The 22,061-nt window shown below is 46.1% G+C and overlaps 5 protein-coding genes across 5 annotated transcripts in view; all 5 read left to right on the top strand.

Moving 5' to 3' along the window:
* Nucleotides 1-1,703: 1,703 nt before the first annotated feature.
* C922_04261 (hypothetical protein) lies at nucleotides 1,704-6,377 on the top strand (the record flags this gene model as incomplete). Its single annotated transcript, XM_008819846.1, has 1 exon — nucleotides 1,704-6,377. One exon carries the CDS (start codon nucleotides 1,704-1,706, stop codon nucleotides 6,375-6,377), a length of 4,674 nt encoding a protein of 1,557 aa, XP_008818068.1.
* A 1,367-nt stretch (nucleotides 6,378-7,744) lies between these two features.
* Nucleotides 7,745-9,931, top strand: C922_04262 (hypothetical protein; the record flags this gene model as incomplete). The annotated part of the gene is made up of 1 exon (XM_008819847.1): nucleotides 7,745-9,931. The coding sequence occupies one exon, from the start codon at nucleotides 7,745-7,747 to the stop codon at nucleotides 9,929-9,931; it is 2,187 nt and encodes a 728-aa protein (XP_008818069.1).
* Nucleotides 9,932-11,847: 1,916 nt separating this feature from the next.
* Nucleotides 11,848-13,354, top strand: C922_04263 (hypothetical protein; the record flags this gene model as incomplete). The annotated part of the gene is made up of 2 exons (XM_008819848.1): nucleotides 11,848-12,754; nucleotides 12,930-13,354. 2 exons carry the CDS (start codon nucleotides 11,848-11,850, stop codon nucleotides 13,352-13,354), a joined length of 1,332 nt encoding a protein of 443 aa, XP_008818070.1.
* A 2,547-nt stretch (nucleotides 13,355-15,901) lies between these two features.
* C922_04264 (hypothetical protein) lies at nucleotides 15,902-20,164 on the top strand (the record flags this gene model as incomplete). The annotated part of the gene is made up of 1 exon (XM_008819849.1): nucleotides 15,902-20,164. One exon carries the CDS (start codon nucleotides 15,902-15,904, stop codon nucleotides 20,162-20,164), a length of 4,263 nt encoding a protein of 1,420 aa, XP_008818071.1.
* Nucleotides 20,165-21,303: 1,139 nt separating this feature from the next.
* C922_04265 (hypothetical protein) overlaps nucleotides 21,304-22,061 on the top strand; it is a gene marked incomplete at both ends in the record, with an annotated part of 1,351 nt that continues 593 nt past the window's right edge. The window contains 3 exons of the mRNA XM_008819850.1: nucleotides 21,304-21,412; nucleotides 21,614-21,685; nucleotides 21,853-21,951. Coding sequence (XP_008818072.1) covers nucleotides 21,304-21,412; nucleotides 21,614-21,685; nucleotides 21,853-21,951 — 280 coding nt within the window. The remainder of the gene's footprint in view (nucleotides 21,413-21,613; nucleotides 21,686-21,852; nucleotides 21,952-22,061) is intronic.

Genomic DNA, 22,061 nt, shown 5'->3' on the forward strand with positions numbered 1-22,061 from the left:
TTTTTTTTCCTATCTGCCCAGGATCCGCGCGAGGCGCTACTCATTTGCACAAAAGAGTCCCCCGTTTGAGCGGGGCGTGGAGCTGTACCGCTTGACGGTGCAGAGAGAGCCGCCTTTTCCCGCGTTTTGCTTTTCCGAGAAGGCGGAAAAGTGGCGGAACTTAGAGAAAATGGCGTAGTGAACATCCCAATGGTTCCGTTTCGCAAGAGGCGGGGCGCTGTTGCTACGAAGTGGTATACACCCGCGAGACGGAAGCGGCTTTAAACGTGTGGCAGTTCGAAGAAGCGGAGAAATAACCTCCTTTAGGGACGCCCCAGCGAAGCAGTGGGATAAGGCTATTTAGGGGAGATCAGATTTCGGGAGGGAAGCACCACACCTATGTGTATACCGATTTTGTTTACACGTACCCCTAGAGGGCATAAAAAGGAGAAACTCCCCTGGAAAGTACCGCTTTACCCCTTAGTCCGTTTTGGGGTCACCGATCCGCTAAGCCAGATGAAGGAAAGGTACCATATTTTTTGGAGGTCACAACTTTTCTGAAACGATACGGATGATATGACTGAGCTGCTGTTAGCGGAACGAATCGGCCACTTTTTTTTTTTTTTTTTTTTTTGAGAAAAGGGAATTATATCGCACGTGATTGCCAAACTGTGCAGGTCAATGTCGTGGGGACTATACTTGATGAAAGATGCCACCATTGGATGTGGGTAGACCCGCATGAAGGTAGGTAACATTTGCTGTCACGCAGGCGGGGAGGTTTCCGTTTAAGAGGATTGATGTTTCCATATTCGTATTTCTTTTCCGCCGGGGAACTCTTTCCTTCGCGATTCGCACGTTTTGCGCGTACCCCTTGGAGGACCACTTTTGGATGCCACAAAAAGGAGGGTGGTATTTTTCTGCACAGAGAATGAACAGCACCATGTCTACCTCTGCATTCCTTCCAGTCTTTATTTTCCCCCATCGGGTGAAAAGAAAAAGAGAGAACGCAACACAGCATGTGTGTATATTTGTACTGAATTTTTTTTTTTTTTCATGTTAGACCTCCCCCCTGTTATTTTTCACGTGGAGGGAAAATAACGTCATTAAAATTTTCCTTTTTTAAGCAGGAAAAGGGAAGATACGACGTGTCCTTGTCCTCTGTTTTTCCTTCCTTTTTAAGGGTTACCTATTTCTGCTTAATCAGCTATTATGCGTCACCATTAAACCCTTTCGGGCGTAGTTTTTTTTTTTTTTTGCAAAGTGTTGCAGTGGGGCTATAAGTGAATGGTCCCCCTCGGGTGCATAAAATGAGGGGCGTCGTTTGAGACTATGAAGTGATATAGGCATATATAAGCGCGGCACTTCCTCGTGTAGAATTATTTTATAGATTTTTTTCTTTTTGAGGATGGATGAATAAATTAACGATCATTTCGCTTTTGCAATGTTGCCATTTCTTCATTCTTTCGAAAGGTAAAAAGAACGTGCTCGGAGGGTCTGAAAGATGCCCAAGAAGTTTTGTTTCCCCCGCTCGTTGTTATTTTGCCATTTTGCGGCTCCCTATCCCTTTTTATCGATTTTCCTTTCTTTTTGCAATTTTTTTTTTCTTTTTTTTTTATTCCCATTTCGTCTAACCCGTTTTCATACAAAAGAGGAGAATTCTTAACAAGCTCTTATCGTGCTGGAGTGCTACTTTTTTTTTCTCTCTTCCCCCTTGTAGTCGTATAATGCTTATTGAAGATGAAGACAATAGTAGTCATCTTCAGCATTTTGATTATCATAGCCCTGGCCCTGCTTATTTACTTCGTCATTTAGGGATCGGTGGGGAATATGGGCGGAGAAAGGGAATATGCGCTAAGGGGTGCGATGAGGCGGCGGAGAAAAGGAAGAAAAGCGAGGTGGAACCCCCAATTTGCAACAATGACAGGGAGGTGGTAAACCATGGGCGGGAAGGGAATGAGGAAAAGTTCAAGTCGATACTTCCTCAAGGGGGGGAGAGAAAAAACCATGTCGATATAAGCGGTAGGAGCGGTAGCAGCGACGGATGTGGTAGACGAAGTGGTAGCAGAAGTGATCGCCGAAGAGGCGACACCCTGGAGGTGAACCAGCTGGACCTGATATTTCACGAATCGGTGAAGGCCGTTTATGAAGGCACCAATGCGCAGGTGGAGATTCCTACAATAACACGCGGTAAGAGGAAGGGGGGCGCGCCGTGCCCCCTGCGAGAGAAGGACTCAGCGACGGAAAAACACTCTGACGATGTCGACCCGGACAAGATTCATATCAAGGAGATGACTAATCAGGTGAATTTTCCACAAAAAATTGAAAACGTAAAAATCTTTTTGAAGGAGCGCCTCGAAAATGTGAACCAAAGGAATAAGCAGCTCTTTGTGCAGAGTATGAGCAACATCAGTGAGACATTGAATTATAACTTCTTGTGCATATGCCAGAATGGGGGCGAGTTGGACCCTGCTTCGTTCGCCTGGCATGATTCGTTTCTGGGGCATGCGGTGGGGGGGGCAGCCACAGTCGGAAGAGCAGCCACACTGGGAGGCACCCCGAATGTGGCAGAAAGGGACGGAAACGAGGGAGAGAGAGACCAATGGAAGGAACTCCCATCATCGCCATCCTCATGCCCCCCCAATATTTATAAGAAGCTGAAAAATATCCGATGTGTAGAAGAACCAGGGCATACGTACAAATATGTGTACCCACCAAAGTATAAGCCAGACCTCACAAAGGAAGTGACCGTGCCTAAGGGAAGCATTCTCTTTAACTCGAAATTCGAAAGCGCAAACTTGAAGTACGTCTTGAAGCAAAAGAACAGAGAAGTCTATTCTATATTCTTAAATCACGACGTAAGATCGAATGAGAAGAAGAACCAGTGGTTCTACTTCAGCGCAAGTTATGTCCCCGGAGTCTATTATCAGAGTGACTACTTCGAGGAGAGAAAGAGAAAAAACGAACCGAGCTGCATAAATAGAATTATTAATGAAATTGGCGGAGATGTGCATCTCAACAACAACGAAGGTGTCAAAGCTTCTTTCGATTCTTCCGATTTCTTTCTCGTCAGCAATGTCAAGAAATTGCAGAGGCCCTTTTCTGTTCAATTCAAAATCGAAAATATGTCTAGGCCTTATTTTCTCTACAAAGAAGGACACTCTCCTTTGGTTTTCTCCCAGTGTAGAAGCATGAAGGAGAATGTGCACTGGGAGAGAGCAGCCTACAATGTTACCTACACGAGAAATGACAACCCCAGACATTTCAATTTAAAGACAAATGCATTTGAGAAGCTATTCTATTGCACGTACACACTTGAATTTTCCTACGATTTTGTGTACCCCTACGACACAGTTTATTTCGCTAGCTCCCTTCCATATTCCTACTCCTACCTTTTGCGCTACCTTGGCCTACTGAAGACTTATGTGCACAGTGTCCAGGAGAGGGAGAAAAAAATTAACTACGTGCAGGGCACCTTGTGCACGACGGCTTGTGGGTTCCCCTGCACCGTTGTAGCCATAACGAATTATGACAGGGGGGGGGAAGCAAAAACGGAAGCCAAGAGGGAAGCAAAAACGGAAGTGAACACCGAAGCGGCTCCTACTGGGAAGAACTACGTAGGGTCAACTAACATTGAAGGGTCGCATCGGAAGAAGATTCCCGGGGAAGCAGATCAAGCGAAGCAGCTGCATTCTGTTGGGAGCATCAGGGTGCCCATCGGGGGGAATCCCACCCTGCTAGATGTCGCGAAGGAAACCCCGTGCCAGTCCTGCGAGGGGCACACATATATTGACGACGCGAGGTGCATGTACAATTTGTGCCATCCCAGGTGGACAGGTGATGGAAAGGAAGGAGATGACAACCTGAGGGAGAGGAGCCCCCGAAAATGTTCTGACGCGTTCATGCGCCAGTTTGAGCGCCTTCTGGAGAGGCATTCCATGCATCCGGTAAATCACGATGGAGGGAAGAGCCAGCGCTGGTCGGCGACGTCCCCTTCTTTAAGTGGCTCTTCTACCCATGTGGTGAATTCTCCCCCTGTGAACGCCTCCCCCCAGAGGATGGGGAAGCAACCGCCTGAGAGGGAAGCACCAAGCCAGCCCCGACGCGAAGGGAAGAAAATCATTTTTCTAACCGCACGAGTCCACCCTGGGGAAACGAACGCCAGCTACGTCATGCATGGTTTCCTCGCGTTTATCACGTCGGAAAATGCATACGCCGATTCGCTTCGCGATAACTTCATTTTTATTGTCATACCGATGTTAAACATCGACGGAGTGATTCTGGGACACAACAGACTCTGCTCAAATGGCTTCGACCTGAATAGACAGTGGAATAGGCCAATTTATTATCTGCACCAAACGGTGCACACAGCTAAGACGCTCATAAGAAGAATTCACAGGAATGGAAGAATTGTCTTCTTCTGTGATTTCCATGGGCACTCAAGAAAGTATAATTGTTTCCTATTTGGCAACTCAGATAGTCGAGCTCATCTAAGGGGTAGGAAGAAGTTGGCTGAGATTTTTCCGGAAGTTCTGGGAGCATCCCTTCCCTGGTTCTCCCTGGAGGATACAAAATTTAAGAGTGACATTACAAACAGGGGCGTAGCAAGGCATGTATGTGGAAGCGAGTTCGCTATAGACTGCAGTTACACGTTTGAAGTGTCCCTCATAGGGGTCAAAATGAGAAGAAGCTCCAATGGGGTGCTCCCCGAGTGGGGACGCACTAACGAGGAAGAGGATCATTCTCATCAGGCAGGCGAACCGATTGACACCGTTGACGCGGTTGAAGCGATTGAAGCAGAAGGAGGTCACACCTGTGACGATAAAGACAAATACAACTTCTTCTTTTACGACGAGAATGTCTTGATGCTGACAGGAATCAGTTTTGGAATAAGTCTGTTCAAATTCTTTAATTTTGTGTCCCACCATAAGGCATCCATATCAGAGGGAGGAAAACTCTTCCAGGAGGACGAGGAGCAGCAGCAGAAGGGGACGAAGCAGATGGAGCAGAACAAGATGGTGAACCAAAATGGAAGCTCAGATATGCCCCCTTCACGTTTTAAAGCTAACAGGAGGATGCAGATCCGTGGCCAGTTAGCATGTCATAGGAGTAATATGAACATGTCAGAAAGGAAGAAGAAAGGCGAAATTGTGAAGAAGGCAAATTTGAGGGGGGTCCTACCATTGGGACGTGTCGCGGTGGAACCTACATTAGAAGTAAAGAATGACCCGGTGCAACCCACTGCATGTGTGAAGGGACACCCTGCTGGGGGAGGCCCTTTGGAAGGTGGTTGTCGCAGTAGTAAGGCCTCTGAGGTGAAGGGGGACGAAGAGACGTCATCATCATCCCGCAAAGGTAAATCCACGTCGCGTTATGCAGGGAGCTGTGGCAGCGGAAGCGGCAACTGTAACGGACGTGGCGGAGAAGGCGAGTGGCAGCTCCAAAAGGGCGTGGCCAAAAGTGATGCGAGCGCGGGGAAGGACCAGCGAGCTGTCAAAGAGAAGGGTCTATCCAACCGGAGGAAAGATGGAAAAGTGAAAACAACAAATGACGTAAAAGAAAGTCACGTGCAGGAAGAACCCAAGGGGAAGCCTAACAACAGAGGACCTATTAGGAAGGTACCAACGTGCTCCATGAAGAAGAAGCATTGGATGAAACTGCTCCCAAATAGGAACCCTTTTTTTTGTTTACTAAAGGGGAAAGGATCTGCCGGCTCAAATGGTAGGCAGAGATCATCACTTGTGAAGGTGTGCCTCCCCGGGAATGGCAACAGTGCATCGAAGGAGGAGCGGCATGGCAAGTTATCCACTCCAGCGAATCGCATAAGTAGACCTAGAATAAGGAACCCCTGCGTAGAGGAGGACGTGGAGGTGGAACTATGTGAAGAATTACAGCCCGGTGGGAAGAAGAAGCCTCACGGTTACAACCCCAAATTTGGAGGAAAAAAACGATCTGGAGGAGGACACCCCACTGGGAAGTTTTCTCGTCAGAAGAAGAGACCACTTCCGATTACCAGGAGAAAGCTCGTGATGATTAAGAAAGTGAAATCCGTGAAGGGGAGAAAAGAAAATAGCCCCCAAGCGAAGGAAAAAGAAAAGGGGGAAAAAAACCTCGATTTCTGTTTCAACCATGGAGGAGTAAAAGGGGAGTATTTGATTTGCTTAAAAAGGAAAAGATTGAAGGGCGGGTTAGGACTAATAAAGTTACTCAGACGGAAAGTAAGGCCATCGGGAGTGGCGCGCGCGTCAGACAGCGTAGTGGGAGAAGCGCCACCATTTCGTGGAAGACGCCCTACCAATGGAGAAACGAAGAGAAAAAGAAAAAGAAGAAGAAAAAAAAAAAATGTCCCAGGAAAAGGCGTATCAATGAGCACCCTTGCGAATGAGAAGAGAGATGGGTAAAAGAAAAGAAAGTCACCCATGCGTATTAGTTTGTATCTCCAATGGGGGAATGACGCCATAATGCATTCACAGCAACATTTGACTGCATTTTTCAATTTCCTCTTTTTTTTTTTTTGGTCACTCGGATTTATTTGTTTTGTTTTATGTACCCACCTGCATACGTTTATTTTCTGCTCAACATATAATGTGTTGCCTCTTTTTTTTTTTTTTCTGTTGCAACAATTTGAGTCCATCGCCTGACTTTACCAATAAAAAGGTGTGCCTGTTTTGTGTGCACATTTTTTGTGAGGACTGACGAGGAAGGCGCACAAAGATGCTTCCTCTTTCGCTTTCATTTTTACCCAGTTGAAGCTTAAGCGACGTTAAATACTCCCCGTTATGTGTTACTACGGGTAAGCACCCCGTGTAACTCCTTTTTTACGCCTTTTTAATTTTGTTTTTTTTTTTCTTCTCCTCGCCATGCGTACAACTTTTTCTATACCCATTCGTATAGGAAAAACCAAAACGACAATTTTGGAACTCTTGTAAAACTCTTTATTTGGAAAAGGGGGCGGAGGTTGGGAAATTATACCCCCCCGTGATGGTGGCAGTCGCTAGGCGTAGGACGGCGTAGCCTCTCCGGAGTCTCCATTTAATATGAGCGTTACGGGGCTTCTCTTCTGTGCAAATGCGCAGTAGTTCTGTCCGAGTGGTGTAGAGGAGCCTCCCAAAGCATAACATTGCACGCGGATGGGCTAAACGGGGTTATTACGACCAGTTGGGGAACACCGCACTGAGAGGGAGCCCCGCAATAGGTACAAAATTGTACGTGAAAATATTGTTTCGGATTTTTTTTTTTTTTTTTTTTTGACGATCTGATGGGGGAGAAAAGTAGCTCTTTTGGGTAGCCTCTCTACACTTTTATCACAGTTTGGCACCCCGTTCGGATTGCTCATTTTGGAGCTGCTCCGTCATTTTCCCTTTTGACATACAAAGCATATATACAAGCATTTTTGCCAGGAGCATATTGTAACAATTTGGCGGCGTGCAAATAAAGTTCCCAGGGGAGAAAACAGGAGAAAGTCTGCAAAGGGGATCCCTCGTTAGGCAGTAAACGACCGAGAGGAAGTTTAAGGCCATGCACGCGAAGAATGCGGATTCGCGGTCCTTTCCACGAGGACAGGATACTCAGGATGCAAAGGGGACCTCTTCGCTTGAATATCCCTTTTGCGCGTTCCCTCGTGTCCACTACGGATGACCATTGCTAGCGCGCAAGCGGGTTGGAAAGAGGGGACACATATGCGGATACTGATTGGGGGGACGCTTTAAGGTGTGAAAATTTCCCCCCAAGGAGTACTTCCAACCCAGGTGTGCTTCCAACCCCCCCTATGTACATCCAATACCGCCTATTCAGCGAGCACTCCCTCTGGAGGGTGCTCGAAATAAACAAAAGCGAGAACTACATTTTGGTCAGCGAGCTGAAGCACATCATCTGCAAGCAGAGCAACATCAACTATAATAATAAGATCGACATTTATTTTTCCGTGTACAAGGATGATGAGGAGGGGGAGGGTAGCGGTGTGAGCGGTGTGACCTCAATAGGCGGCGGGGACCACGAAGTGGCGTTCTTGAATCCCGAGGACAAAGTATACAACGGGACGAAGATTCTCATCCACAGGCACATAAGGAAGAAGTCAAATCTGAGTGATATTACTCATGAGGCAAAAAAAGAAATAAGTAGTGTCGATGTCAGAGAAGAACAAAAAATAAACATCCCAAATGAGTTCCTATGTAAGTTATGTAGCTACATCCTAATCGATTCGCATATCCTTGTGTGCAGTAACAACTGTGGTTACTCGGTGTGCAAGACGTGTATCTTATTCTACATTTTGAACCAACTCCTTATATCCGATGAGAAAAAGACAAGTGCATTTATTGATATGTCGAGACTTAAGGACAAGTCTATACAGTGCCCCGTCTGCAATGGAGCATTGAAGTACTGCATTTGGAATAAGAAGCTGGAGTTAACTTTAAAAAAGATTCTGGACGAACGTAGCGATATCGACTCCTTCAAACTCAACGTTGAAGAAAGGAACGCACGCTTCCTGCGCATCGTGGAGAAACTGAAGATTGAAAATTTCCCCCCGTCAGACAGTGGTGCAAAAGAGAACATCTTCGAGAGTGACGTGTTCAAGGCTATTGAACAGAGGTATATTCTTTCCAGCGGGAATAGGAAGACAAATGAACCCTCCAGCTCCAGGGAGGAGGAAGTGAAGATTGCTAACCACTTCCTCTACCTGATGACAAACAATAGACTAAACTGCACAAAGGAATTTAACATGATTTTCCTCGACTTTGAAAATCCTATTTTCGACACAGTGCAGAAGATGAACCTTCGAGCTGCGTATGATCACCAGTTGGGCAAGACCACTGGAGGGGAAGCGGCATCATCGGTAAGTGGTGGTGCGGATCCAATGGATGCGGAACGAAACGGGAGCCTCAACAACAGTGCGGCTAAGCAGCTACTTCACACCGATTCGGACTCGGGAAAGAAAGCAGTTATAGAGAGCTCCCAAGACGACATCGACGAGGAGCAGTACAGTCAGAACAAAACCTACATCATGCCCATCTCTTCCGTGGGGGGAGAAACATCCTACTCCTTAATCGGTGTCTTCTATGTGAAGGGTCTATTCAAACAGGTGTCAACCTCAAGCAATGATCGAGACGAGGCCAAGCAGAAATCCATTCTGAAAAACTTCCTCCAGAAGTGGTTCTCCGACGAGGTTAAGGGGAATCAGAACCCATCCAAGGTAGTGAACCCCTTGGAACGGCTCAAGTCTGGAGATGTCTACACCCTAGAATGGATTCGTAAGTACCAAAAGACGTGCTTCTTCCCCGCGAGGAAACAACCAATATATAATATCATCAATAGCAGACGGCAGAGAAGTCGGAAAAGAAACAACATTGAGATAGTCCTCGATCTGAGAAGATTCTTAGATGTCGTTTTGACTGTAGACAACTACATCAAATATGGGAGTAGGCCAAATAATTACGAGACGAAGAAAGGGGGTGGTGGTCCTCTGGGTGTTCTCTCCTCCAATGTAGAAGATGAAGAAGGGAAAAAGAAAATGGCACCTACGAGGTTAGACAATAAAGTAGCAGATCCGACTTCGCTACCACACAGCATTGGCCCTGTTGATGTTAAGGGGAATCAGAATGACGTGGCGAAAGGAGGAATGCCAATCGTTACAACAGGAGGGGAGGCATCATCTCCAGCTGCACTCACCAAGCAGACCGACTTTCGAGAGTTCTTCGAACTTATGTATGACACGAAAGTCTCCCCCGTGATAATTGGGAGTAGCTTCAATGTTAGCAATCCGTATGCTGATTATTGTGCCCTTTTGCCCTTCTTGACGAAGGAGGATTTTCTCTTCCTGCGAAAGCTGCAGCGGATTTATAAGGAGAAGTACCTGCGGCAGTTGTACAGGCACGTGCGCAGGAACGACCTCAGCATGAACGTATTTTTTAACGCCGTCAACTCGGTCTTTTTCTCGAGCCCCAGGTGGCAGGGGTAGGAGTGGCGGTAGCAGTGGACGTAGCAGTCGCGGTTGCGTTTTTAGGAACACCCTGGGGGCGAAAGAACCTCACGGCTATATCCACTTCACCAAGGTGACCGTAACTGCAATTCATATTTGTGCGCGCCATTCTGCAGCTTTTTTTCTCTGTCGACTTGCGCGGCTGCATCTTTGTCGTGGCTGCGTGCTCTCTGCTTTAGTGGCACCAGCTAGGCACACCCTAGCTGGAGTTTTTTTTTTTTTTTTTTTTTGTTCTTTTCACGGATGTAACAATGGTACACCAATTGGATTAATACCCTAATGGAACTATCTTCTTTTTTTTTTAATTAAAATTTTTTTTCCCTTTTTCACGATGGCATGGATGATACGAATGAGACGGACGATATGAACAAAACGAACCACACGAATGACAGTGTGTGCCCCCTTGGCCTTGGTTTGGTCACTCCGCTAGTTGCCTGTCCTTCCAATAGTGAATGTCACCAACATGGGGAGGTTACTTTCCACGTAGCGCGAGGACATTACACCTAAGTGCCACATGTAAGGGCGAAATGTTCACGTGAATCACTTATCTTCACCCACTTGAGGAAGCCCCCTTTTTTTTTGATGGCGTAAAAGATGCATCCATTCGTAGGGGGGTGGAGAGGGCATATTCTAAGGCCTGCCTGGAGGAGCAGCACAAGAGATCGCGGGTATTGTTCTGGTATCACTCTGGTACCGCTCTGGTATTGTTCTGGTATCACTCTGGTATCGCTTTGGCATCGCTCTGGTATCGCTAGGAGAAATTCCTTCAGCTGGATCGCCAGAGTGGGTGGCGAATCATTACACGTGAATGTGCTTCTGTGGGGAACACCCCTTTGGTACTACTTATACGGAGTTACTTCCCCGCCCAAAAAATTGTGTCTACGAAAGGGGGAATGAACATTTTCGTAACAAAGCAAATGTGCTTAAGGCATGAAAAAGGTAGGATGTTTTTTTTTTCTTTTTTTTTTTTTTGCATAATTAGGCCGCCTCTTCTCCTCCCTTGCTTATACTGAGAATCGTGGCTCCCCATCCATTCATCTCTCTGCCTCGCTCTCTTTTTTTTTCACTCAGTGGGGTATTTTTTTGCGATGTAATGTTATAAGCACCCTTAAGTGTTTTTCCGTTTGGTAACATCTGCGTTGTGTTGAAACTGCTTCTGTTTCTGCTTCTTCTTTTGCTTCTTTCTTTTCTTCTTTTTTTTGTTTTTTTTTTCCTCTTCAAGACCAGATACAGTAAGTGACCTACAACTGTGATTCAATTCTGTATACAATTTTGCATTTGATTGCTTGCCGCGTGTTTTGTAACATTGGCTGCTCAATCTGCCCGCATTTTAATACCTTTTTTTGTGCGTTTTTATTTATGTACGAAAGGAAGTTCGCTTTTTATCTCCTGCTGTTTTGCTTTTCTCGTGAGATAGTGGAATAAACTTAGTCGCATCGCTCTCGAGCTGCCTGTAGGTGTTATATGCACTGAGCGAACCTTCTTTTTCTGTAGGACTCCTTCGTGCACATTGTTTCTTTGAAGGTGTTTACGTGCACGTTGTTTCTTTGAAGGTGTTTACCTGCACTGTGTTATGTTTCTTTTCCTGCTCCCTTTAACTGATCAGTTGCGCTGCTGGTCTGAAGTTGGTAAGCCTTGTACACACGTAGTGTTCAACCCACTGGGGGTCCATTTGGAAGTCGCCTCCACAGCTTTTCCTGCCGTCCATTTTGGAGCCCCTTTTCAGTCCATTTCACCGCCTTTCTTTTGCAGCTCATTTTATCGCCCCCTCTAGAGCACCTGCCCGGCACGAACCGAAAAAGGGTTGCACCGCGGATTTGCGTAGTGGAGTAAGACGCAGGACCCCGGCGAAGATCAGGAGGAAGCACTGTGTATTTACGTAGCAAGGAATCCCGATGGAGAAGCACCAGCTGCAGCCGGGGGAGGAGGCCAAAATACGGGCCATCTTCTTCTTCATCGGGCTCCTGCTGAGCCTGCCGTCCCACGTGATAGTGAACGTATCCTTCCTCATAAATCATATCTACAAGGAGGAAATCTTCGTCACGACAATGGGCATCGTATCTGGATGCATGATTATCTCCTCCGTGTTTCAGTTAACCTTTGAAAGGACATCTTTCAAATCCATCATGGTGTTTAATTCGTTAAACACAGCCAATATGCTGGTCCTTCTAGTGGGAATATGTTTCTTGAAGTGCTCCAAGAACTACGTATATCTGATCTGTGGCATAATTGGATTGTTTATTGGTTACCTCTATTCAGCCTGCACAAAGTACTCTCTCCTCATGACGATAAGAGTAAACGGCTATATGATCACAGGCATCAGCTTCAGTTCTCTTTTCTTTTTTTTAATAAATCTATTGATGTCCTATTTCACGATCGAAGAAGGGAATATTAACTCATACTACAATGCGATTTCTTTGTCCATTGGCACGATCGTCTTAATTGAGTTTTTTATCATCCTGTTTATTATGTATGTGCAAGTGAGCTCTCCTTTCTTTACTCAAGAGCGCCAGAAAATTGAGCTCGAGATGTTTAAGAAAGCTAATATGGATAAGAATTTGAGCTCCATTGAAAAGGGGAAGACCAAGAAACAGAACAGTGCTTTGTCTACATCCGATTCCAAGGCCAAAAACGGAGGAGTTCCTGTCCTCACCTCGTGCAAACAAAAATTTGTGACCTTTAAGAGCATGTTTAACTGCACCAACATCTGCGACGGAGCTCGTCTCATTAAGTACTACTACGTCTGCCTCATCCCCATATCTTTCTCCATTTTCGTCTCCTCCATTGTGTACCCCCACATGAGTAAGTGCCCCCGAGTGATGTGAGCGGCCCCGTCTCTGGCATCTTTGTGACGTCCCTTGCGACGTGTTTTGCGCCTACTTTTGTGCGTTCCTCTATGGCGACTCCTACGCACCCCTCATAATACCCACTACTGCACCCTCACCGCTTGATGCACCTCTTCTCCCCCCCCGCGCAGTCCCCAACAAGCTCGGAAAAGGCGTCTACGTGAACTATCTGTTCCTGTTCCTGTACCAACTGAGCGACATGCTTTTCAGCCTCCTCGTGACGGTTTACCACAACGCCTTCAACTTCCTGAAGCAGAAGTACATTGTGATCCTGTGCCTAAGTCGGCTTATCCTTCTCGGCATCTCATTCAAAATAAAAAATTTAAAAGACGGAGACTATATGCACTCGGACGAGTTCGTGGCGCTGATCATATTTCTCTTGGGTTCTACCAATGGGTCTCTTATAAATATCAGTTACTCCAGAATAGGTGAATGTTTCGAAGAATCCAACACGAAGGAAAAGAACATCGCCGTGTCTTCGTCCTTTTGCGCCCTGTCTCTTTTGATGAGTTTTGCTCTAGCGCCTTGGTTCTGCAAAGCGATCATTGATTTGTGAGGCGTTTCTTTCTCTCCATTTGCGACGCGCGTCTGGGGGGTGCGCGTGTTCACCCCATGGAGGGGCACCGCATGCTGCAATTCCTTTTCATTTCGTCAAGTTTATCATGTTAATTGGGTTTATCGTGCCCATCGTTTTTATCGTCTCCATGGCGGCTATGGAATTCATCGCCTTTATCAAATTGTTCGCGTCTATCAATTCATCGCCTTTATCGAATTGTTCGCGTCTATCAATTCATCGCCTTTATCAAATTGTTCGCGTCTATCAATTCATCGCCTTTATCGAATTAATCCCTTTTAATTTCCATGTGCATCCATTTTTTGCTTCCCCTTCTTTCGATGCCCCCTTTTCCCCATGCGGAGACCGCAAAGGGCCAGGGCGCCAACCTGTGCACATGAAGAAGGCCCCCCACCTTCTCGTAGCTCTTTCTGTGAACAACACGAGATGCAGTTCATAACTAAAACGGGGAGAACCTTACCCCAACAGTACGACCGAATGGGTTTTGACTCCGATGGGTTACCCAATTGGCGGAAGGAGATAAAATAAAAAAAAAAAAAACACAACGGGGAAGTTTAGGTGGGAATAAAATTTCACTTCATCCCCTTGGAGGGACTCCACGAGTACATCGATGATGCTGAACGGTACAGGGGTAGAGGAGAGCCCAGATGGGGAAAGACATATTTATAGTATTTTATATATATGTATGCACACATGTTGTGTTCCTTTATCTTTCCATTTTTGCCATTCCCAGGGGACATGTCCAGTGAGAGCGACAGCTCTAGGGAAATACTTTCCAAAGTGGAATAACCAACGTGGCATTTGCGAGGGGGGAGCTTTCAAAATGGAATTTTTTTTTTCTCTTTTTTTTTCCCCTGTTTTGACTGCACTTTAGTTGCCATGCCGTTGCACTGTGACCATTTTCCCGCAGAGATAATTCCGCCCGTGTCTCCTTCCATTTTTGTAGAGTCAAAGAGTTAAGCATAACAGAGGGGTGAACTGGGTGAAGGAACTAAAAAATAAGCGTGGTATTGACATAAGGGTTACCCTTTTGTCGCGTCTCACGGGTATGTGTAACCTCCTTTTTTTGTACACCCGCAGGAATGAGGGGAGGAATAAATTGCCTATCTGCTTATCTTTGGGACGACACACCCATTTTCCACCTGCACAGGTTAACCCTTTTTTTTCGCCTGATGGTTCAGGCAAATTTGGAACATTCCACACAGAGGGAAAAACTTATACAAAAAAAAAAAAAAAAAAGGCGGACATGTTGGCTCATAAAGAACAAAATGGAATATCCTCATCGGATGGACGGATGAAGAAGGATGCGACTAAACCTAAGTAAAGGAAAACCGTGTGAATATCTCCCTTTATTCCAATTCGACGGTGCAGTAATGGTTGGGAGTGAGAAGGGGAAGAAAACGAAAAGGACTTAATGATACCTTTTAACTCCTCGTGCACACGAAAGTGGTTACTTTACTTTTACGCGTTGTGCTTTTTTACCTGACCCCTTCTTCGGATGCTCTGAAATTTTCCACTCCAGTTGGTGGGATGCGACCTCTATGCCTCAGGTGAACTGCTTTTAGAAGCTCCGCGAAATGACGCCACTTCGGTGGTTATATCTTACCGAGCGCACATTACCAAAATAGGATTGGTCCTCCTCCCCCCACGCGGTTGCACTGCGCTCGTATGATTATGCACATGTAGAAAACTTTTGGCTTTTTTATTTTTTCACCTCTGCGCGATGTATTTGAATGGTGGCTCACTTTTTTTTTCCTTTTTTATCTTTTTTTGGAGAATGCCCCTAAATAGCTGGCTCAACCTCGCGAAGAGCAACATTGTCGTGGCCCGGCTGCACATGGGTAATTGGCGAGTCAGCGGATTGGCGACTTAGCAGATTAACGAGTTATCGGATTGGCAGAATAGCAGAATGACGGACTAGTTCTTCCTCGGCTTCGCCACATTTGAGAGCGTAACTACGACTGCAACTGCAACTGTGCGAGGTGCTTTGGGCCACACCCCTTCTGACAGAAGGTTAATCTGCGGAGGGAGTTAATTCGTCTCCTCCTCGTGAATAAAGGATCCCCTCGAGGTTACCCCTCATAATTACACATTAGAGGCACATAAAAGCGTATGCCATACCCTTCGGTTTGAGTTCCCCCTTTGGTGAGTTTTTTTTTTTTTTTTTATTCCCGCCTTTTCTGCACCATTTGAGATACGGAACGAAGCTAATAGCCAGGGGTGGAATGGGGCGAAGTGAAACCATCTCTGCTTTCATTGGAGGTGATTCGTCCAGTTTGTGCTCCGCTGGGTGTGGACGTCTCATTCAGGGGAACAGACAAACCTTCCAGGAGGGGGACTTCACTTCAGATATAGGGGAAGTCACCCGTCGATTCGATTTTTTCCCGTATGTGACCCCCCCCAAACAGAAATACACATACAAACAGGAATACACACACAAACAGAAATACACAAACAAACAGGAATACACAAACCGAAACTGACATAGAGACACCTCACATTCTGGGGCACCATCTCCAAACTGTGAAGATGCATAGGGAGAAGCCCAGCGAGGGGAGAAAAAACGTGGGGGCGATCCTTCACAGATACTACGGCCTAGATGGGCAGAGTGGAACCGCAAAGCAGGAGCAAGGGGGAGTAAATGGAATGGTTAGAAGTAACGAGGCAAAGCTGAATGGTGGGAAGGAGGGAGAATCACGCATCATGTGGAAGTCCCCAAAGGGAGGCAACCAGATGTGCACGGAAGAACCCATAGATGCAAGCGATTCGGAGCAGTTGAACCAGAAGAGCACCGATTTTAACGTAAGCGAGTATTTTAAGAAGATGCTACAAAAGGCATCGCTAAAAGATTTGATACAAAAAGCAAAAAACATAGAAAAGGAAATTAAACAGAATGATAACTTCATGCAGTCAGTAGTCTACGAGAATTACAACAAATTTATGAAGGCAGCAGATACGATTGTAAATCTGAAACGGAATTTTGGAGATGTAAAAGACAAAATAGGAGACATAAATGAGCAGTTGAATTGTATCGATAAGAACTCTCATTTGGTGAATAATAAAATTGGGAAAAATTACAAAAAGATTAGAAGTTTGCTTCAGATTAAGGAGCTACTCAATGGGGTCCATACCATTATGAGTATCCCGAGGAGGATGTTTGATTTGATCCTCTTAGGAGACTACACGCAGTCGTTACAGCTATTTATGGAGGCTGTTCCCTTCTTTCACGATAATAGAAGCATGCGCATTTTTCGGGACCTCTATTTAGACAGCGAAAATATGGCCAGCATCGCTTGTTACTACTATGAGCAGGAACTCGGCAGGGGTATCACTCTCAGTCGAAGTGAGCACACACAGTCCGGGGAGCAATCCACCCAGTCTGGGAAGCAGCCCACCCACTATGATGGCAACTCCGCGGAAGACTTTTTTAATCACCTCTGTGAGCAGGTCACCTCAAACGAGGAGATCACTTCAGCTCTTTATCTCATTTTGGCATATGGTAAAGATAAGAAGGAGGTCAGAAATGTGTTTTTACGGAATCGACTTGCAGCGATGAAGTACCTACTGTGTGAAATTTCCAATTGGGGGAGTTACATCGAAGACGGTGCGACCAAAGAGGAGGAGCAGGATAATGGTCAGTCCGCTTCAACACCGAACCAATCTGCGAAGGAGAAGGAGCCCTTACGTCACCCCAGTGAGAGTGCCCCCCACGACGAAGGACATAACAGGGTCTTCAAAACTGTGTTAGAATTGGCCTACACGAAATGGCTACATTTCTTCTTCACCATGATACGCAGCTATGGGCAGCTATTTTTGCTAGACTTTTATTGTGCGTGTGACGAGACGAGAATGGAGAGAAGCGGAAGATTGGAAGCCCTTGGCGGAATCCCCCGGTTGAGGGCCTTGATGAGGAAGCTGGGCGAGGCCACCGTTGACGCGAGGGGGAAAGGGGGGGCAGGTCAAGCCAGTTACAACCACACAGCAGCGAATTACAACAACGACGCAGCCAATAGTGGCAATGCACCAGACGGAGTAAACCCCCCCCCGATCAACTGGCAGGAGGGGCACCTTGAAGCCCTACTCAGCACGGATGACGACAGGGAGATGATGGAGCTGCTGCGGAAGATTCTCTTCAAGCTTCTGCAGGACCTGACGGTCGACCTCATATACATGTTGAACCCCCCGGTGAAACTCGTCGCGCTGTGTGTGCGGGTGCTGCAGGAGGGGGTGCGTGACGAGGAGGGCGAAGAGGCGAGAAAATCGACGCGCAACGCGGATAACCTATCCGTGAACCATGGTAATACTCACCTTGGGAGTACCCACCTTGGTAGCAACCAACGCGTCTCCCCCCTCATGGACGAGTTCCTCAAGAGAATCAACTCCGAACTGCTGAAGTTCCATGTGTACAGCTTGTGCCTCCAGAACGACCGCAGCCTCATGAGATTCTTCTCCCTGTGCAAGGAGAAGGAAGCTAGTTACATTTTGGAAAACAAGCCCGAGCTCAGTCACCACATTCTGTTAAGCCTTTGTCTTGTCCTCATCGACTTGGAGGCCTTCTACAAAGAGATACCCCTAACGAGCACCGATTTTTATTTCAAAAATTTGATTAATTTTGTCATCATTTATTTTGTTTTCCTGGTGAGGTTTGTGGACTCCTTCATCAGGTACTTCGTGTGCGTCTTCGAGGGGCGCCGCAACGACGGGGGTGAAGGTGCGAAGGATGATGGCTCCCCCTTTGAGGAGGACCCCCCCGTCGACAAGGAGCAAATCTTCCAGTGCAGAAACATATACCCTCCAGAGGCATATTACAGCGACGTAGACAACGCAGATGAGGAAAAAAAAAAAAAAAAAAAAAGCACCTGGAAATGCACAGCCAAGTGGATATACCAAAGCGTCACATTTGACGGTGGCGAATTTCAAAACGTCTTGATGGAGAGGAAGAAGTTGATGAAGATGGACTTCGACAAGTTTATAGAAAGTATAATAAAGAAGCACCGATTCGAGGCAGAGAAAAAAATCGAAATGAATTTTCTCTTTACCCTAGTGGGAATTTTAGACAACATGAAAAAAGAAGGAGTGTTAAAAGTGTGCACTGTAATTGTGGACATGTACAAAGAGGCACATACGTTGGTGAATCAGCGGAAGAGGATTAGCCTTCGCTGCACTTTTGAGGATCTCCTATATAAAGATTCGTATCCCTTTTGCAAAATGAGGGAAGGGGAGGAGGGACAGAAAAGGAACGAAGATCAAGCTGATGCTTACGCGGATGAAGAGAGACACTCCAAGGGACTACCATGCATCAAGAATGGGTATCTAAATGGGGCTGCAAAAACCGCCTACTACACGTTCCAAAGGGAGGATCCACTGCCTGGGCACGATGATCAGGATGACTTTGATGATCACGACAATCTTGATCATCACGCGAGGGAGTTGGAGCACTTGCCCACGCAGGAAGGTGCGGAAACGGATGAGGAAGGGAAGCTCCACTCTGTGTTGATTCTCCGGCAGGAGGAAAAACAACACAAAATGAAGAGTCGTGGTATTGGCTTGGGGCACTCTGGTGAGCAAAACAATGCGCAGGATGGTGATAATCTTCTTCTTCCTAAACGGAGCGCGAACTTCGTTGCTAGCGAGGGGGACGAACCAGGTGAGACTGGGCACGCTGCCATTTTGGCCCCTAATGGTGGAGAAGTCGAACGGGGAGGAGCAACCAGGTTAGTGGCCGAAGGGGGGGTCACGACGGGGGACGCCCAACAAGGAGGACCTCGCAAAGGAAAACCTCGCAAAGGAGAACCCTCCAAAGGAGAACCCCTCTCTGGGGAACCCCCCTCGGAAGGCACCCGATCGGACGAATTCCGCTCCGATGACGACTATGATGATAACCAGGATGATACGAAGAACTACACCGTCGGAATTCGAAATTTTGCAAAATTTAAATTCCTCGAAAAAAGAAACGAGTTAATGAATGCCTTCCTTTCGTACTACTTAAATAAAATATCGAGAAGTGTAAAAGAGTTCCTCCAAAGGGAGAAATGGACTGAAGGGAAGAAGACCGAACTGGTGAGCAAAAATTTTATATACCTCTTGAACAACATTATCGCGGTTTATTCGTACTTGGCGTCCTTCTTGGAGAGCAAGGCGACTGGTGCCGCCGCTACTGGTGCTGCTTCTGCTTCTGGTGAGAGGGACCATTTTAACGACGTTAAGGGTAAAATAGGCGAGGCCCTCGATCGGGTGTGCAAGGAGTACGCGAAGGGGAGGAGGGGAAAGACCTCTTCGGAGCTGCAAGCAGGTGGGGGCAATCATGACGTAGGCAGAAGCTACGTTAGCGAAAACCGCATCGACCTGGGCAACACCGAGCAGAAAGAAACACACCATGAGAAAAACCTAGAGATGTACATGTACAAACTGTACATGTGCAAAATGAAGAACTACAGAAGCAATTTGCACTTGGAAAACAAAAAAATCATTCTCGTGATAATCAAAATTTTATTTAAGAATTACAGTGAATATGTGCGCGACTTATATTTTAATGAATACGGTTTTGAAAAATTGAGAGTGAATTTTTTTTTCTTCTTTCACTGTCTAAAGGTTTTTGTCCCCATGGATGATGAGCATGTGCTGTTCGTAATTCTAAATGAAGTGTTAATCAGTGCATATGAGCGCTCGACGAACTTCACCCCCTCCAGTGCAGGGGTTAATGCCATATATCAGTCCTTCTTACTAAACGAGATTGACTGTGATTTGGGGGCGAATAGGGATTTTATAATGAACAGCTTGAGGAGGGCATAGTCTGTCAGAAGGGTAGGGGCGGCCTGTAGTATGTGCACCTGTGAGTGGCAATATGTGCCTTTTTGCATTTGCCGTTCATGGCTCCTTTTTTGAAAATGGCCTTTTGTTCCCAGGAGTCGCGTCGACGGCAGTTGTTCTTTTCAAGTGTGTTTGTGTTTTTGTGTATGTGTCTGGGATGATTTAAAAGGACGTAGAGTTGTCTCCCCCTTGTTGTGTAGCTGTATGTACGTGTTTTTTTTTATCCAACTTTGGCGCAAATTTTTTTTTCTTTTCTTTTTTTTTTTTTTTTTTGTATTCCCTCTGATTTATCAGAGGCGAATGTTTATAGCGGCAAGGTGCTGCACTATTTGTGTGGAACAACAAGTGTTTGATTTTTCTGTCTTTTTTTCGCTTTTTTTTCCCTTTTTTCGTATCTGCATTTTTGTAAACGTCCCATGTGGGATCGCTTATTTAAAAAAACATTATTTGAACCCTTTCAAGGGGAATATAATGCTGGCGCTTTGGAGAGGCACCCAGACAGGGCAATCACACATGTGCGTAAGGCTACCCCAACATCTTGAAACCCTTCCTGGGACCCCCTTGCAACAGTTGCCATTCTAACTTCTGTTAATTTTCAATCTATAAGCGGTATAGAGGGGTTGGCTACTACGTGTGCAGTTGCTCGTATGTGTGTGTGCATTTGTTTCCCCCGCGAGGGAGTGGGATTACCGCGGCGGAATCTCCATGAAGCGGTTCTTCCCCCCGGATGTGTGTTCACTGCGTAATGAGCCACATGGATGCCTTTTTCACGGGGAGAAGGGCCATCTGTCGCAGTGGACGTACCAGTTTGTAACTAGCACATTTAGAGTAGCACGAAAAAAAATGCCACTACGGTATGAACAAGCGTGGGGAAAAAAAAATTCCGTTATTGTATGAACGAGCAAGAAAAAAAAAAAAAAAAAGCCATTTGAGGTTTTAAACAAAACAGTCATTTGATGTTTTAAAAAAAAAACATCCATTTCGAGGTTTGGAAAAGAAAAGCTATTCGAAGTAAGCTCATAAAAAACGCAAACTGTCAACAGATTGGCGACGCCGCGCTCATTGCAAACGGACTGAAAAGATCACGCTTGTAACCCCCAGAGCGGAAAGAAGGCAACCAAATGGAAGCGCAGGAGGAGCAGGACGGGGGGGGAGGCAAAAAAATATCCATGAAGTCTATTCAGTTCATATGGAAAAAGGCGCAGGAGTTGGAGAGGGACCATTTGCTAGGTACCCCGCAAGGGCGGAAAAACAAGAGGCCGCAGCGGCTCGCCCGTGAATGTGCCTGAACCTATGCACACACACATATATGTGTGTGTATCTATATATTTCTATTCATTTATCCACATGTGAGTGCTGCCCCTGTACAACTGCAAAGCAGGCGGACGAATAACGCCTATCTCTTTTTCCCATCGTTTCCCAAATGTGCAGTTTCATTCCTGTGCACCCTGTACATCGTGGAGGAGCTCAACGACTACGTAAAGAACAATAGCACCGATATAGGTACGTAAGAATAGGCATCAATCCGCCAGAGGTACCCACCCGATGGGGAAAAAAAAGCGGAAAAGAAAAATCGTATCATCATGGACACCCGTTTTTCACTTTCTTCCCTTTTTTTCACGTTCGTGCACTTTCACCCACTCTCACTCTGACTCACTTCCACCCTGAAGAGGCAAAAAATATCTTCCTTCAATGTCTGGACAAGGCTGAACATACCCGCTCATCTTTCGACGCAGTGGACTACACGAAGTTAGCCGATTTTTGCAAAAGTAACAAGCCCGCAAAAATCAAGAAAAAAAAATACCCACGTTTTGTTCTAAACTGAATAAGCCAAATGGGTAAATAATTCCATTCTGTTCCCCTCGCTTTTTTTTTTTTT

This window comes from Plasmodium inui, assembly GCF_000524495.1.
Source record: "Plasmodium inui San Antonio 1 unplaced genomic scaffold supercont1.21, whole genome shotgun sequence".
Classification (NCBI taxonomy): domain Eukaryota; phylum Apicomplexa; class Aconoidasida; order Haemosporida; family Plasmodiidae; genus Plasmodium; species Plasmodium inui.